The following is a 17,657-nucleotide window of genomic DNA, read 5'->3' on the forward strand; positions in this document are numbered from 1 at the left end:
ACTACAGAATAACCATCATTCACAATCACCTGAAATTTAGCCAATGGAAGTCCTACAACTAAGACTATAAAGAAGCAACCACATTTAGACTGGTAGGAGTGGAGATGCAAAACAGGCTGGTCCCATACCCACACCAGCTCACACCCACATGCAGTAGATAAAAATTGGGAGGGATAGCTTGGCTGTGAAGGTGCCCCCTGAGGAGTAAGGGGTCCCAGCCATATACCAGGACCTCCAGCCCTAAACCAGGACCCCCAGGGTTCCAGTGTCAGAAAAAGACGACCCTTTAACTTCTGGTTGTGAAAACCAATGGAAATTGTGGTTGAGTGAGACAGGTTTCTGGAGTCCTAGGTGTTTCTCTCAAAGGACCCAAGCACAACTTACTCAGACACACTCCTTCTGAGTTCCAGTGCTGGAGCAATAGCTTGAAAGGCTCCAGGAACATACAGGAGGAAGTGAAGTGTCTAGCATCAGGGCAAGAGCTGCAGGAGCAACTGTCTCCCAGATGGAAGTTCTGGCAGAGGCCATTGTTCTTTTGCTGAGTCATATCTGAGACTGTATCAACCTGGCTATCATTGTTTGCCACCCCTCCTACCCCTGTGAGTTCCCAAGACCCTGTCTTGGATCATCCCACTGGTGGTCCCACCAAGCTGTTTCCAGTGACTTTTCCATACAAATAGCCTGTCTTAGCTCATGCTTCAGACTTTCCTAAAATCTCTTAAATAAGCAGTAACTGGCCTTGAAGTGCTGTGCCCCAGGTCTGGTACTAGCAGCAGCTGGCCTTAGTTCACAGCTTGGCCTCTCCTGGGCACCTCCAAGTCCAGAACGATTAGCAGCCATCTGCAGATCATTTTGTAGCTCATGCTGAGAGGCCTCAGGTAGAAACAGATGGTGGCTAACCTTGGCTTGCACCTCCTCAAAGGCCCAAGAGCCGACACACCAGGTAAACACCTTCAAACCACATCAAAGCACCAGCCAACCTCCTCCATAATGGACATATTCAGGAGGCAGGCTCAATGGAGCCTTGCTGAAGTACTGCTCTGTGGGTTGGGACTCTGCACAGCTGATCTTCCACAGTGGTTGCAGTCAGTCCTTGAATCCAATCAGCATGGGGGAAATCCCTTCCATTGAAATGCCAACAGCAATTAAGGCTCAACTATACCAGGAAGGTATACATAGTCTATATGGGAGGGGTATGGCATCTGGAGTTCCCAGCTTAGCTGAACTTGGAGGCTGTGTCACTGGACCCTTCAGGATGCCTACTACATAAGGCCACTCTACCAAGACCAGGAGGTGTAGTAGCTCTACCTAATACACAGAAACAAACACAAGGAGGCTGCTAAACAATGGGAGATAAGGAAACATGTCTCAGTTGAAAAAACAGAACAAAACTCCAGGAAAAGAACTAAACAAAATAAAGACGAGCAATGTACTAGATGCAGAATTCAAAATAATGGTTATAAGGATACTAATTAACTTAAAGGAAGAGTAGATGAACTTAGTGAGAACTTCAACAACATGACAAAGGACATGCAAATCACAAAAAAGAATCAGTCAGAAATGAAGGCTAGATTAACTGAAATGAAGACTACATCATAGGGAATCAACAATGGAGTAAATGAAGCAGAGGATCAAAGCAGAAATTTAGAAGATACGGAAGCAGAAAACATCCAATGAGAAAAGCAAAAAGATAAAAGAATCCAAAACATGAGGACAGTGTAAGGACCCTCTGGGACAACTTCAAATATACCAATGGGGGTGCTAGAAAAAGAGAGAGAGCAAGACATTGAAAACTTGTTTGAAAAAATGACAACAGAAAACTTTCCTAATCTTGTGAAGGAAAAGCAAGGACCTACAACCAAGATTACTCTCCCCAGGAAATCTATCATTTAGAATCAAAGGACGTTTAAAGAGCTTCCCAAACAAGAAAAAGCTAACAGAGATCTGGCCAAGTAACTCAGATGGTTGAAGCATCATCTCGTACACCAAAAAGTTGTGGTCTGACCCCAGGTCAGACAGCATAAGAGATGCAACCAATCAATGTTTCTCTTTTTACGTCAGTGTTTCTCCTTTTCTCTCCTCCACCCTTGAACCTCCTCCCTAAAATCAATAAACATATCAAGTGAGGAATAATAATTTTTAAAAAGCCAAAGGAGTTCACTACCACCAAACCAGTGTTACATAAAATAAGATCAAAAACATAAACAATAATATGGCAATAAATACATATCTATCAACAATGGAATCTACAAAACAAAACAAACAAGCAGAACAGAAACAGACTCAGATACAGAGAACATTTTCATGGTTGTCAGATGGGAGAGGTGTTGGGGGTTGGGTGAAAAAAGTGAAGGGATTAAGAAGTACAAATTTGTTGTTATAGAACAGTCATGGGACTGTAAAGTACAGGATAAGGAATATAGCCAATAATACTCTAATAACTATGTATGGTGTCAGATGGGCACAATATTCTTCGGGAAGGTCACTGGGGTGCACACCTGCAACAACTGTAATTGGAAAATAAAAAATGTTAAAAAAAAAAAAAAAAAAGAACTGAAAGTCAGCCAGAATTAGACATGATTCTGAGCTGAGCTGAGCTACTTACCATGAGTTGTATAGCTATGTGAGCTTGGGAAAGTTTCTTAATTTTTGATCATTAGTTCCCTCATCTGCAAAATAGGAATGGGAGTAGCTATCCCATGTAAAGTGCTTACCAGTTCATAACACTTAATTGTTCATAGCATAGCATAACCCCTCAATAATACCTTGGATTATAATTATTACAATTAAATATCATTCTTACACTCCAAATATAAACAAGATTTCCAAATTATTATAAAAGAATTCCCAGAAGTGAAAGTGTTAATTATTGTCCTCACTATCTGTATTATTAATTGTTTAATTTGTGTAGCATTAACATTTTTGAAGCACTTTCATATACATTATCTTACTTGGTCCTGTAACACCAAGAAAGTCTGAATAGGGATTATCACCAAAAGGGTTAAATAAATGACTGAGGTCATAGAGTTAACAAATGGTAGGGCCAAGGTTAAAACCCAGATTTGCTGTTTAGTTAAACCACTGACGAGGAAAAATAGTGATAAAAAGCAGCTCAGGAAAGGGAAAGGCAAGTTAAAGTGAGGGTAGATTTTATCAACAATACAGGTCTATCATCTCTTGTCCAAATTCCCTGGATCCAAATTTGTTTAGAAATTCACTACTTTTCAAATTTTAGAATAATAATGAGGTTTTATATACTGTATGTTACACAATATCCTTTATAGAGTCAGAGGTAGCACCTAAATAAAACATATTAATATGTCTGCAGCAAAATTTGAAAGCAGACATATTAAGCAGACTAAAGACTTATTAATAGCCTTTCTTAAGAATGGTTAGTTTTTTCCATCAAATAAGTAGTTCTTTAAACTAACCCAAATTATGAAAAACCTCTGAATTTCAAAATTTAAGAGATCACGGACTTGCATTACAAGAGTTTGCATGTAGCTACAAATCAATCAATAATCAGGCAATGCCATGTAAAGGACTACAAAAACAGACAAAAGCATCAGAAAGAATTAGACATGGTTTACTTTGGTATCATCTCAGAAAGCAAGTAATGTTGCTGAGATCACAAAATTAATAGCCATTAAATAAGTGTTTCACTACATAATGACTTTAAGTAATGGTTCAGATAAAAAAACAAATCACAGTGAATTAAAGAACTGGAATAGCTTTGTGACAGTAGAGATTTGAGCTGTTCCCTGAAGGAAAGAAATGGAGAGGGGAAAAAAGAAAATATTTACGAAGGAGGGAGCAGATAATGAGCCATGTACAGATAAAATTTCATAAAATGAACATAACATGGTTATAGTTGGCATACAGGGGTGGACTTGGGAAATTTTCTTGGAGATTCCAGGTTATATATTAGGAAATAGTAGGAGAAAAGGTTGACAAGATCCAAGTAACAGAAGACCGAGAAAGGCAGGAATTTAATTCTAATATAATAAGCAATGACAAATCATTAATCAGTCTGCAAGTAACTGATCTATGGTCCCACAAATTATCCTGAGACCATATAATTTTAATTGCCAATATCAACAATCATTTAGAAACTAAAAAATATTTGGAAGGGGATTTGGAACAATATTGTGATCTTGCCTATACTGTAAAAAATTCAATACATGGCAGGAAACACCACGTTATAAGACTAACAAAAATGAGAAATCACAACTGACAGCTAAGAAAAATAACTAGGAAAAAGCAACCGAAAAGTAATAGTACAAATGACACCAGAGAAATGGCAGTGTGAGATATCCCCCTGACCTCTGCCCTTGAAGTTGGAAAAATTTAAATAGCTGTGATTCAACAAAGGATTCCCTGCTTAACACACAAACACATCTGAGAGATCTGCACATTGAAACATCCTAAAGGTGGGCAAGTGGAAGAAAACTGGGGAAGGAAGAAGAGCTGAGCTCAGCCATGGATATAGCCCTACAGCTGGGTGCTCATGGTGCAACTCAGCCTGGAGAGGGAAAGAATCAGGATGTGGATGGTACTCCCCTCAGCTAAGAGGAACAAAGAGATTCAGTGGGCATTCCTGCAGGAGTGGGCAGTAACTGCTGCCCCTGAGCCCAGTGACCTGGGCAGGGATAGAACACAGAGATGTGGCCATGGCTGTCTTGTAAATGGCATTCTGGAAACAAAGCCACGGAGCCTGGCTGCCCCTTAACCGCCCAGAGCTTGCCTCCCTTTGTGGGCTGTGGAGCACATTATCTGCTAATCTCAGAACTGGTACTATAGAATCACTTTTTCCCTGAGCAAAGGGCAAACTCTGTGAATGATCCTAGTATCAGGGTACAGGGGTGACTCTGTGGATGTCTGAGGTTGCCATTATCAAGAGGGCAAAGTCACTTTGCAGTCAGGAGGGTACCCCAGCCCACCTACTGCCACACATCACGGCCGCTACACTGATGGTAGCATCTAGCTGCAGAGGACAGCACTGGGATTTCATGAATTTGGAGCTTCACTGCCCAATGTTTTTCATGTGAGGTTGGCTGGTCCCTGGGACTGGGGAAACCCACTCACAGGGGATGTTCTCAAACTCCCAGTTTCCACCACCCTGTGGAGGACTGAAAAGCCAGAGGAGTGCAAGAGAGCTAAAAAGCGTATGATTCAGCACCACCTACTGAAAAATAACAGAAAGCTTCTTTGTATCCATCTACTAGAGAAATGTCATAAATATATACATGCCAAGACAGAGAAGGAATCCATCGAATACCATGAATAACCAAAGTAGCGAGGCAACTCAGAAATAAAATTAAACATCTCCAGAAAATAAATTGAAAGATATGGAAATATGTGATTTAAATGAGAGAATTTAAGATGGTAGTTCTGACAAAAAAAAAAAAGAGATGCAAGAAAATACAGATACTCAATGTAATGAGCCCAGAAAACAAATCAAGGAATAAAATGAATTATTTTACCAGTTTGAAACTTTAAAAAAAAGAAAAACCTGCCCTAGCTGGATGGCTCAGTTGGGGAGTGCTGTATGTGCACCATAAAATGGTTACAAGTCCAATCCCAGGTGGGGGCACTCACAGGAAGCAACTGATCAATGCTTGTCTCTCACATGGATAATCCTCTCTTCCCCCCACCCCAAATCAATAAAACATATTGCCCTGGCTGGGGTGCCTCAGTTGAGTGGAGCATCTTCCCATAACTGAAGGTTTGCAAGTTTGTTCCCTGGTCCAGGCACATATGGAAGACAACCAATTGATGTTTCTCTCCTTTCCTCTCTCCCTCCCATTTTCTCTAAAAAAGCAATGAAAAACTGTCCTTGAGTGTGGATTAAACAATTTTTTTAAAGAACAAAACAAATTACGGAGATGAAGAACTTAATAAAAGAGATCAAGAATGAACTAGCAAACATAGGAAATAGAGATGACCAGATGGATAAAAGAATTAGTGAATTTGGAAATAGAGATCCAGAAATGACAACAGGGAAAAAGAGAGAGTCCTGAGCATAAAAAAAAAAAAAAAAAAGAAAGAACTCTATGAAAACTACCTGATTCCACCAAAAAGAGCAATGTAAGAATAACAGGCATACCAGAAGAGAGGGAGAAGGGAACAGAGAGCCTCTTTGAACCAATAATTAATGAGAATCCCTCAAATCTATGCAAAGAGCTAGATCCTCTAATCCAAAAACAAGCAGGACACCCAATTACCCCAATATAAAGAGGACTTCTCTAAGGCACACTGTATTAAAATTGTCAAAAATTAATGACAAAGACCCCTGGCCTGGTAGCTCAGTTGGTTAGAGCATCATCCCGTTACATCAAGGTTGCAGGTTCAATCCCTTATCAAGGCACACAGAGGAAGCAACCACGTGATACACAAATAAGTGGAACAACAAATCAGTGTGTCTCTCTCTTCCCCTTCCTTTCTCTCTAATATCAATAAATAAAAATTTTAAAAAATTACTGACAAAGAATTTTCAAGGGGTCCAGGGAAATGAAGAAAGTAACTGATAAAGAAAAGCCCATTAGGTTATCATCGGACTTCTCTGCAGAAGCTTTACAAGCTAGAAGAGAGTGGAACCAAATACTCAAACCACTGAAAGAGAGAAATTACCAGTCAAGTATAAAATATCCAGCAAAGTTATCCTTTAGCTATGAAGGAGAAATAAAGACTTTTCCAGTCATACAGAATCTGAGGGAATTTATCACCAGATGTCCACTGCAGGAAATACTCAAGGGGGTTAATTCTACCTGAAATAAAGAACAAAAGGTCACAAAACTACAAGTAAGATCTCCAACAAACTTACAGCATAAACAGGGATAATTTGTAAGAAGAAAAACATAAAAAGGCAAGGAGGGAGTAAAGGTCTAAATCTGCAGAGGAAGATGAAGATAAGATGCATCAAAAGAAAAAGGACTACTGTGTGTATGAAATTTTCTTTTTTATAAACCCAATTGTAACCACATACACAAACAAAAAACAAAAACAAAAAAATCCTGAGACACAAAACTTAAAAAAAATAAGAGGAAACAGAGCAATAAGGTACAGAATACCACCAAACAAAAACATCAAACAGAAAAACAATGGAGCCCTGACCAAAGTGGCTCACTTGTTGGGTGTCATCCCACAAAACAAAAGGTCACCTATTTGATTCCCTGTCAGGGCACATGCCTGGGTTCTGGGCTCTGTCCCAGGTTGGGGCGTGTGCAAAAGGCAACCAATCAGTGTTTCTCTCTCACATCAATGTTTCTCTCCCTCTCTTTCTCCCTCACTTCCCCTCTCTCTAAAAATAAAAAAAATAAAATCTTTAAAAATAAAAAGAATCAATGGATGTAGAGAGCTATCAAAACAAAAAAATAAAATGGCCATAGAAAATCCTCACATATTTCCCTGGCTGGTGTGGCTCAGTGGACTGAGTGCTGCTGGCCTGCAAACCAAAAGGTTGCCAGTTTGATGCCCAGTCAGGGCACATGCCTGGGTTGTGGAACAGGCCCCCAGTTGGGGGCATGTGAGAGGCAATCTATCAATTATCTACCACACATTGATGTTTCTCTCCCTCACTTTCTCCCTCCATCCCTCTAAAAATAAAAAAATAAAATATTTTTAAAAAAGAAAAGAAAATCCTCATACATCAATAATTCCTCTAAATGTAAATGAACTGGATTCACCAATAAAAAGGCACAGAGTGGCAGACTGGATAAAAAACAAAACCCAACCATATGCTGCCTTTAGGAGATGTATCTAAGCTGCAAACACAAAGACAGACTCAAAATGAAAGGGTACAAAATGATTCTCCAAGCAAATAGAATCCACAATTAGTGATCGAATTGAGACATTAATTGAAAACAATCAACATTATACTACATGGGAGATAGCCAACATACTCAAAATACCCAAACCAAAAATTTACTCTTTCATCTTTACTGGTAAAGATGAAAATGTGTCTTCTATTTTATGGAAAAAACTAAATGGATTTTTTGGCCAACTCATTATGAAAGACAATATGCCACCAAATTCAATAACCTAGAAGAAGTGGGTAAGTTCTAGAAGTACATAACTTCCTTAGGTGCAATCGTGGAGAACAGGAAAATCTAAACAGACTAATCAACAGGGAAGAAACTGAAACCCCCATCAAAAACTTCCCCAAAAATAAAAGTCCAGGAGCAGATGGCTTCACTAGTGAATTTTACCAAACATTCGAAGAAGCTTTGATATCTATCCTTCTCAAACTCTTCCAAAATATTGAAGAGGCAATACTTCCTAAAACATAAAATCAACATATCCCTGATACCAAAACCTGGCAAGGATGAACCAAAAGCGAAGAAAACTACAGACCAATAGCTCTGAAAAATACAGATGCAAAAATCCTAAATGAAATACTCACAAGTCAAATACAACAATACATTTAAAAAATTATAATACATCATGATCAAGTGGGGTTCATTCCAGGGCACAAAAATGACTTAGTATATGCAAAGTGACGAATGTAATATTTCACATTAACAAAACATAAAAACCATAAGATCTTATCAATAGATGCAGAAAAAGCACTTGATAACATACAACATCCATTTATGATTAAAACAGTCAATAAAATGGGTATAGAAGGAAAGTACCCCAACATAATAAAGGCCATATATGACAAACCCTTAGCTCACATCATACTAAATGGTGAAAAATTGAAAGCTTTGCTTCTAAAATCAGGAAGAAGATAAGGATGACCTCTCTCACTGCTCTTATTCAACATAGTACTGGAATTCCTAAGCAAGAGCAATCAGGCAAGAGAAAGAAATAAGCAGGAAAACATACATTTACAATTTTTTTAAAAAGAAAATAAGAGAAATAAGACATCTAAGTTGGGAATGTTGGCCATTTGTAGGTCTTCTTGAGATAAGTATATATTCAGGTCTCTGTCCATTTTTTTAACTGAATTGTTTGTTTGGATCATTGCAGATGACATGATTTGGTTTATAGAAAACCCTAAAGACTCCACAGAAAAAAACTATTAGAAACAAAAAATAAAGTTGTAGCATACAAAATCAATGTACAAAAATCCACTGCTTTCCTGTATACTAACAATGAAATTTCAGAAAGTGTAATGAAAAAAAAAAAACAAAAAACAAAAAACCGATTCCTTTTGCAATTGCAACCAAAATATAATACCTAGGAATAAACTTAACAAAGGATGTGAAGGAACTGTATTTGAAAACTACAAAGTATTATTAAGAGACTGAAAAAGACGATGAAATGAAAAGATATTACCTGTTCATGGATTAGAAGAATCAACATAGTTATAATGGCCATATTACCCAAAGCAATCCCCATCAAAATTCCAATTCCAATGTCATTTTTTAAAGGAACAGAAAAATCATCAGATTTGTATAGAACTACAAAAAAACCCTGAATAGCCAAAGCATTCCTGAGAAAAAAAAGAACAAAGCTGAAGGTATCAAAATACCTGACTTTAAAGTATACTACAGAGCTACGATGATTAAAACAGCATGGCACTAGGAGAAAAAGGACACAGACCAATGGAATAGAATTGAGAGCCCAGAAATAAAACCACACGTATATGGGGCAAGTAATTTTAAAGGAGACAAAAACATAATGGAGCAAAGAAAACCTCTTCAATAAATTATGGTGGGAAAATTGGAAAACCACATGCAAAAGAAAGAACCTAGATTACAGTTTGTCCCCATGTACAAAAATTATTTCAAAATGATCAAGGACCTAAATATAAGACCTGAAACAATAAATTACATAGAACAACAAAACTAAAACAAAAATTAAACTTGAGAATAACCCATGCCAGTTTTGTTGCATCGACCCATGCCTGATCAACTGAGGATTAAAAAATGGACTTGATAATTTTTCCTCAGAAGTATGATTAGACAAAATCAAAAAAGATAATGAAAAACAAAATTTGCAGATGGTGATTCATGGAAGTGCAACATAGTACCATGCTGCAGATGAAAGCAAGTCTACATGGAATATTCCTAATTCATATAGAAATGCATGGTTAATGAACCAAAAGATATTTATTTATACTATAATCTATTGTCTGAAAAAAAGAAACCACTGCTTTTTAAAGATTACTGGCTCAAATTCTAGTACCTATAAATAACAGCATGATAGAAGAATGGATTCCTTATATTTCCCTAATTTTGAGTATTATGTTTGACCTACAGGGTTATTTTAAGAATAGGAATGTGAAGCCTTTTATACACAGTGCAAGGACTCCTCAGCTCACCTCAGATTCCATTCACACACTAATATTATCTGAATGATTTGTATAGGTGTTTCAATGCATGACTCCTGAAGTACGCTATCCTGGGATATACCATCTCTTTAGATTGAGTATTCCTTAAAAGGAATCAAGTGCCTAACAATTTCATTCTTAGTCTTTAGAAGCACTGTAGAGCTTCAAATGTAACCTTCTAACCTGAGATGGATTCTGCCAACCATCAAACTATCAACCACATAGAACAAAAAGTAAATATAACAGTCCTTGACAAATCCTTGACAAGAAGAGACTATTTAAGCCTTCACTCAACAAATATTTACTGAAGGTCTATGTGTTAAACACTATTCCAAGTGCTAGTAATAGAACCTAGAGCAAAATATTAAAATAGTTCTGCCCTCATGGTAACTATATCCCTATGTGTCTACATGGTCACCATACCATCTCTACTATGCCCAGCATTCTCCTGATCTTTGGATGTGTAGCAAGGAAAACATGGAGGTCCAATTTATTTTATAAAATTAATTTATATAAATTTTAAGATTATTATACATAGTTATTCCTTACCTGGTCCTGTGTTGATAATAATGTAAACAGAGTTTCCAATGCTGCTCTTCGAACTGATGATATAGTGTGATGCAAAAAAGGCCAGACACGTGGAACTAAAACTGTGAGTGACTGCTGAATACTAATAAAAAAGACACAAGTTAATCTAATTATTCTCAATGGAAACTTCATTGATACATTATCTAAATATCATTTCCTTATGGAATTACCATCTTTTGCGATGAGTAAATTCTAAAAATCTAATACACTTTTCATGAAAACACTCATTTAACACCCTCATTCAAAACTGTTATTATAGTACAGGAAGAGCCAGAGCAAACACAGTCAAAAAGAAGAATAGAAATAGTACCATTAGGTACATCTATGGCACTGATACCACAAATTACCTTTATCAAATTAGAATTTTCCAATATAAGTGTTTTTATTCTCAATCCGTTCTTACTCAGGAAAATGGGACTTGTATCTTAGCTCATAGTAAACCTACACAAAATCAAGATTGCTAATCCTAACTCCTTTCCTATGGGTAACCATTAGATACCATAACTTACACCCCCTCTGGGACCATCTCTGCCATATATCAAATGAACAAGAGGTGGTATGGTAGTAGCTTTGAAAGTTAGCCTCATTTAGCACTACTAAGAAAACTCAAATATCTTCCTTCTTACAGATTAGATTTTAAATGGGGAAGCAAGCAAAGGCACATCTAGGCTAATAACTTGGATCACAGGATTCCTGTCACATCCAGGAGTGATTTTTAAACATTACCTAGAATTAAGAAATGATTTGTCAGTAACATCTGAAATACATATGAAACCCCTGTACAAAAAAGGCATGGATAAAAAAGAATGTGTCAGTGTAATTACGGTTCTCAAGAGGCCTATATTTTAATGGTTTATTACTTAAAAGCTCATATAAACAGGACTTCTTACATTAATATACACATTTAGTACACATGCACACAGACATAAAACAGACTGAAAATATGTAAAAGCATTATAACAAGGCCTTGTTAATAGTGTAATTGCTCATGCTCCAAATGACATCCTGCACTTCTTCCTACATAAACTAGAAAGTATCTGCCAAATACATGAAGCAAATTTTCTAATAAGATAATTTTGAAAAGATAACAACTACATAATTTCATACTGACTTAATAGAATTTTCACTATATTCTTTCATTTTCTTACATTATCTAGCTTTCCTGACACTATCAAGTTGGTGATTTCTTTTAAAGTTAAATCCTTTATTTAAAGCACATGTCAATAAACTAAGGCCCACAGTCTAAATCCAGTCTATCTGGTTTTTTAAATAAAGTTTTATTGGAAAACAGACTTGTTCTTTCTTTTATGTATTGTCTGTCTGCTTTTGTGCTACAATAGCAGAGCTGAGTAATTCTAACAGAGATCATATGGCCCAGAAAACCAAAAATATCATTACATACAGATCTGAGTATTTTTGACAAAGATCATATGGTTTTGCAAAGCCAAAAATATCATTATCTGCCTTCACAGAGTTTGCCAACCCTTAGAGGTAATTTAAAACTTTTGCATTTTTCAGCTTAAAACAAGGTTTTCATACAGATTATCATTCTTTATAGCTTTCATTACTAATGAAAGCAACAGAAAATTAGGAAATTCCGCATATGCACTACCACCTTATTTTTACCCTCTTCACTTGCTTTTTCAGGCACTTATTTTGCTATTCCAATTTGTGGAGCATCCTATTAACCTAAATTTATCATTGAAGTACTACCAGTAGGCCAGCGTTATTTGAAAGGCCAGCATTATTTGAAACATTTTCTACATGTTTTTGTGTATCACTGGAAACAGACCACTCACACAGCCAGAAATTATTTATGATCATGATCATATGAACATTCACTAGCTAAGACCAGCAATTAATTTTTCTCATCTGTGACTTTTTTAAGTTACATGCAAATTTTTACTTCTGAATCTCCAAGGATACTATTAAAAGAAACAGTAACATTCATGATCCAGTCTAAAAGGCAGAGAATGCATCAATTAGCTGAACTTCATTTCAAATATCAGGATAGGAAAATAGTGACACCAAATTTTTTTATTTATGTGTTTGGATCTACCCAATCTCAGCCTTTGGACATTATATTACATTATTATATACTCCCTTCCTGATGAATAATCCTTGAAATCAAGAACAAGAACTGAAATAAACATTACAAAGAAAAAGTTCCTAGAGGAGATATTTTGGAAAAAGTTATGCTGATGTTTAATGATAATTCTATTAACTAAGTTTATGTCACTAAACTAGGTTAAAATTCTATATTCTGGGTGTAGAGGTAAAAATAATATGCAACTATTATTGAAGTCAAATATTATAGGATGAATAATATGAAGAATTCTATAACAAAAGTAATCTAAAGGTAAAAAAATATGACCTTCTTAAGCTCCTGCCCCAAATATGCTGGTGGCTAGACAGTTAAAAAAAATAGCAATCTTTGGCACCCACAACTTATATTGCCATTCCTAAAGGTAAGATTACCATTTCTTTTAGGCTTAATTCTCTAGAAATGTATAAATACTTTTTACTTTATTCCACTGAATAAAATAATTACCTGCACTGTTGGACCTGAGGATAAGTTAACAGGGATGAAAGAAGAGTCATAATACTATTTGTTGAAGCTGTTAGATCATCTAGTTCCAGAAGAGCATCCCATAATGTGTTTATAATGAAGGGTACCTATAAGATCAGTTATCAAGAAAACAGTTACTAATTTTACACAGACTATTCACAAGCCATGCCAGGTTGTATCCCAGGAGTCACTACTGATTCAACAACATACACAGTCCCAATGACTCTGCATAGGTGTCAGTTTTGAACCAAGTTAAGAAGATATTTGCCTTTAATAAGGGTAATTCCCTACCCTTATTTTTAATGCCACATCTACTCTGAAACTTCACTTCCTAACGAGATTCACAATGGGAGGGAGTATTCAGGAAATAAGATAACCAATACTTTATTTTATATAAAAAACTAAACTTTAAAAAGAATATAGTACAGATACCCAAGATCTGCTTCTCTATGTAATTTTATTTATGAAAGCACTAAAGATAAATTTTGTTTGTAAAATATTGCCTGCTGTGCTTCCAAATATACATGTTCTGGTTTTGATAATACAAAGGAAACTCAGACCTTGAATAAGGCACTTCAAAAAATAAGACCAGATTTAAAAAACCAAAAGTCAAAAAAATCCCCAATCAAAACAAACAAAAATTTCATGTCTAAAAACCAAGAGTAAAGTAAATAAGAAGTGTTTGCTTTTTCCCTCAGGGAAGTTCCCTACATACTGTTTAATACACACAATTCACTCTTCCCAAAGATATTGTATAATTAATAACGCATACATCAGAGAAGGTTAGTGTAAGAAAAAAAAGGATAAAGGAGAAGAAAAGTACTAAATGTTTTTCCTAAAACTTTACCCCAAATGTAAACGAGCTCTATGAAGAATATACAAAAATATTACATTTACCTTCTGTGTCTGAAGATACACAAGGCTTTCTACCACAGGTACTAATGATGCTGCAGCAACAGCTCTGACATCATCATCAAGGTCCTGGAGTCCTTCAATTATTTTACTTAAAACTTTAGGCAATAAAGTATCGATTACGTCCTGTAAAACAATACATCAAAATAAATTAACTTTCTACAGTATAAATATTGTGTTTAAACATTTTTATTAAACTTGCCATATGAAAACATAAATTCCAATATTTATTAAAAAAGAATCACATAAACTGAAAAAAAAATAACACCCATTGAAGCTTATCTAGCTAATCCTATGTGAAAAAGACTACAAAAGTATCAAGTATTTTACTACTGAATGTGACTTAAAACATCAGTTTCTCAAGGTAAGACTATATATACATACATACCCCTAGGACTAGAACCTTCGGCTCACTGATAACTAAAAAGGGTATGAGAAGAACAAAAGAAAAGCCAGCCCCTTCCTGCTTCTCTTTATTCCAATCTACTCTTTTCAAGTTCCCAACAGAGCTAACCTTCAGAGGCCACTCCTGTGTGATCATACAAGATGGAATCTCACCTAGAATTGGTCTTGCTATGAACTAGGAACAGGTTTCCAAACCTAATTTATCATCTTTTGATTTGTACTTTCTTATTATCATCACCTATCTCTATGACACTACCTCAAGAGAGCAAAGCTTGACAGACTGACTTATATGTAACACTAGAATTTAGGGCCATTTCATAATTCATAAAAATAAACTAAGAAGGGAAAAACTCTCCCATGTTGCTTCAAAAAGTTGAATGTTTGAGCGCGGGCCTGCGAATCACACGATCGCAGTTCGATTCCCAGTCAGGGCACATGCCTGGTTGCAGGCCAGTTCCCAGCAGGGGACTCAGGAGAGGCAATCATACATTGATATTTCTCTCCCTCTCTCCTTCCCTTCCCCTCTAAAGATAAATAAATAAAATCTTAAAAAAAAAAAAAAAAGTTGAGTGTTTACCTGACGAACTGCCAAAGCATATTTTATTCCTAGCAGACCACCATGTCTAACTTCCCACTGTTCTTGTGTAAGCAATTTAAGCAGCACATCCACAGTCTTATGAACTCCTGTTTCATTCATGTGTTTTAACACCACACCTAATGTTTGAGCACAAGTTTCACGAACTGGTGCCACAACCTGCAAGTGAAAAAAAGAGAAAATTCATATTTGCAAAAAGCTTATTTGCTGAATTTAAAATTTGATTGGGCAAACCTTCCCTTATGTGATAACTTACTTCATCGGAAACAAAGTCTCCAAATCTGTCTAATGCAAAAACACAAAGGAGTCTAATAACCAAGTCTTCCAACCATTCTTGATGCTGCTGAATCATCTGTTAAACAATAATTTTTTTAGTAACAAAGATCACACTTTATATTGTGGGTTGGGGAAACATATTGGATCCAACAAAAATTAAAATATTGGGATGGGTTATATTAGCTGTAGGAACAGTAATCAAACTATATTAGAGTTCCAACTGCTATCTTTTGTATTAGTCACTTCTTTTTATTAACCAAATTCAGATATACTATAACAAAATCTTTAAAATTCATGAACTTTATCATATTACTTGCACTGCAAGAGAAATTGAGAAACTATTTAAGGTTTCACTAATATCAATTATACCTGTTATTTACCTACTATCAATCCTATTACCAGTGTCTCCATGCTACACCAATCATATTGCTCACTGACCTCTAAACTATCCTCTGTTCATCTTATTATACTTTCTAATCCATTATATCCTGCTCAAATACTATTGCTTCTACATATTTTTCCACTCAATGTTTCTGAGTATCTTTCCCCTGAACTCATTCTTCCTCTATCTATAAAAAGCCTTTTCCTAATCTTTTTACTTTTCCCTCACTGCTTTTCAATATTTATTATTTACCTCTCATTACTACTTCATGTCACATGCACTGTTACCTCCCTAACTGGAAAAAGAGCCAACTACTGAAACTTGATAGGAACTGTTGCTTTAACTACACTTACCTCTTCTAAAGTACTGTCTCCCATTTTACCACCGCTTTTTCCATGAGCTTTAAGGATTTCCCTAAGCCCAGTGCCTGCACCGTGTCGAACCTAAGAAGAACCCGGAAGTAAATGTCAGAGGTTAAATACTCCAGAAACTGAGTTTAACGTTTTTTTTTTTACCATGCCATTTTTTAAAAATTATTTTTCAACTACAGTATTGTCTTTTACTCCCATCCCAGCCCACCCACCCCCGTGCCCTTAACTTTTAATTTGAAAAGGGGATATTATATTTTTAAGAAATTAGAATAAACTAAGTAGCATTTCACAAGAATATCTTTTTCTTCTACTATCCAAGGAGAATTACATGTATAAATTTTACAATTTTGGTTATGAGGAAGATTTTAAATCAAGTTAAGAAAATAGCTATTCTTGAGATATATATAATCCACGTGGCTATCCCTCCTCTATCTTTTATTTGTATTCAGCATTATTGACACTAAAAAAAGTATCATATATTGTTCCTTATAGTTCCAATATCAATATTTTAGAAATATACGCATCAAAACTAAGTTCCATAGCTGTCAGTGTCAGGCATCAAAGGAAGACAATTCAAATAAAATGTCATATGACTAATGCTACCCCTTAGCCCTATAAGCCTTCTGCAGTGTCCTTTGGAATAGAGGAATCAGGCCACTGACACTTATTCAAGAACCCATGTAAGTTAAAACTTGAAGAGCTTTAAATAGAAATACATCAAGAAGCAGAAAGGCTGCTAAATGGTACTACAAACAGGTGTTTTTTAAATTATCCAGAGGCTAATCTAAGAACAGAATGGCGTGAAACCACCAAGCCTCAACTTTAACCAGAGGAACTTCACTTTCATCTCTTTTATATACTGGGATCAACTAGAGATTATCTTTGAAAAATATTTCCAGGTTTAAAAGCTGGTGTAGAAACTATAGCTTTTAATGAAAATTGTCCACTTCCAAAGGAAATTTTTACTATCTAGGAGAGATATACAAGCCTTTGTATTATAGTAAAAAGAAATGAACAAATCACTAAAGACACAACAAAAATTATATGGAAGGTGAAAAACAGTCTAAAGGTTTCTACTTGGTGAGTGATATAAAATGCCTTGAGCAGTGGTCCCGACAGGGGCACAAGGGAAAAATAAGGACAATGACAAAATGGATTATGCTTGACATGGTTCCTTTCATTAGCAAAGAAAATACAGCTGAGATGAACTCTAATGAAGAAATCACAGACAAAATGGTAGGAAGGGCAGAGATGTGAAAAGGGCTGATGACGCTCCCATGGGT

General features: G+C 36.0%; 1 protein-coding gene across 4 annotated transcripts in view; it reads right to left on the reverse strand.

The window, feature by feature from the left end:
• BTAF1 (B-TFIID TATA-box binding protein associated factor 1) overlaps positions 1 to 17,657 on the reverse strand; it is a 116,866-nt gene that overhangs the window by 59,458 nt on the left and 39,751 nt on the right. For all 4 annotated transcript variants that reach the window (XM_037156691.2, XM_037156692.2, XM_037156694.2 and 1 more), the window contains 6 exons: positions 16,357 to 16,446; positions 15,602 to 15,697; positions 15,328 to 15,504; positions 14,331 to 14,471; positions 13,416 to 13,540; positions 10,826 to 10,946 (listed from right to left, as the gene is read on the reverse strand). In XM_037156691.2, the coding sequence (XP_037012586.2) occupies positions 10,826 to 10,946; positions 13,416 to 13,540; positions 14,331 to 14,471; positions 15,328 to 15,504; positions 15,602 to 15,697; positions 16,357 to 16,446 (750 nt within the window). The remainder of the gene's footprint in view (positions 1 to 10,825; positions 10,947 to 13,415; positions 13,541 to 14,330; positions 14,472 to 15,327; positions 15,505 to 15,601; positions 15,698 to 16,356; positions 16,447 to 17,657) is intronic.

The sequence above is a fragment of the Artibeus jamaicensis genome, unplaced genomic scaffold (genome assembly GCF_021234435.1).
Source record: "Artibeus jamaicensis isolate MK-2021 breed Jamaican fruit bat unplaced genomic scaffold, CSHL_Jam_final contig_332, whole genome shotgun sequence".
NCBI classification, from domain to species: Eukaryota; Metazoa; Chordata; class Mammalia; order Chiroptera; family Phyllostomidae; genus Artibeus; species Artibeus jamaicensis.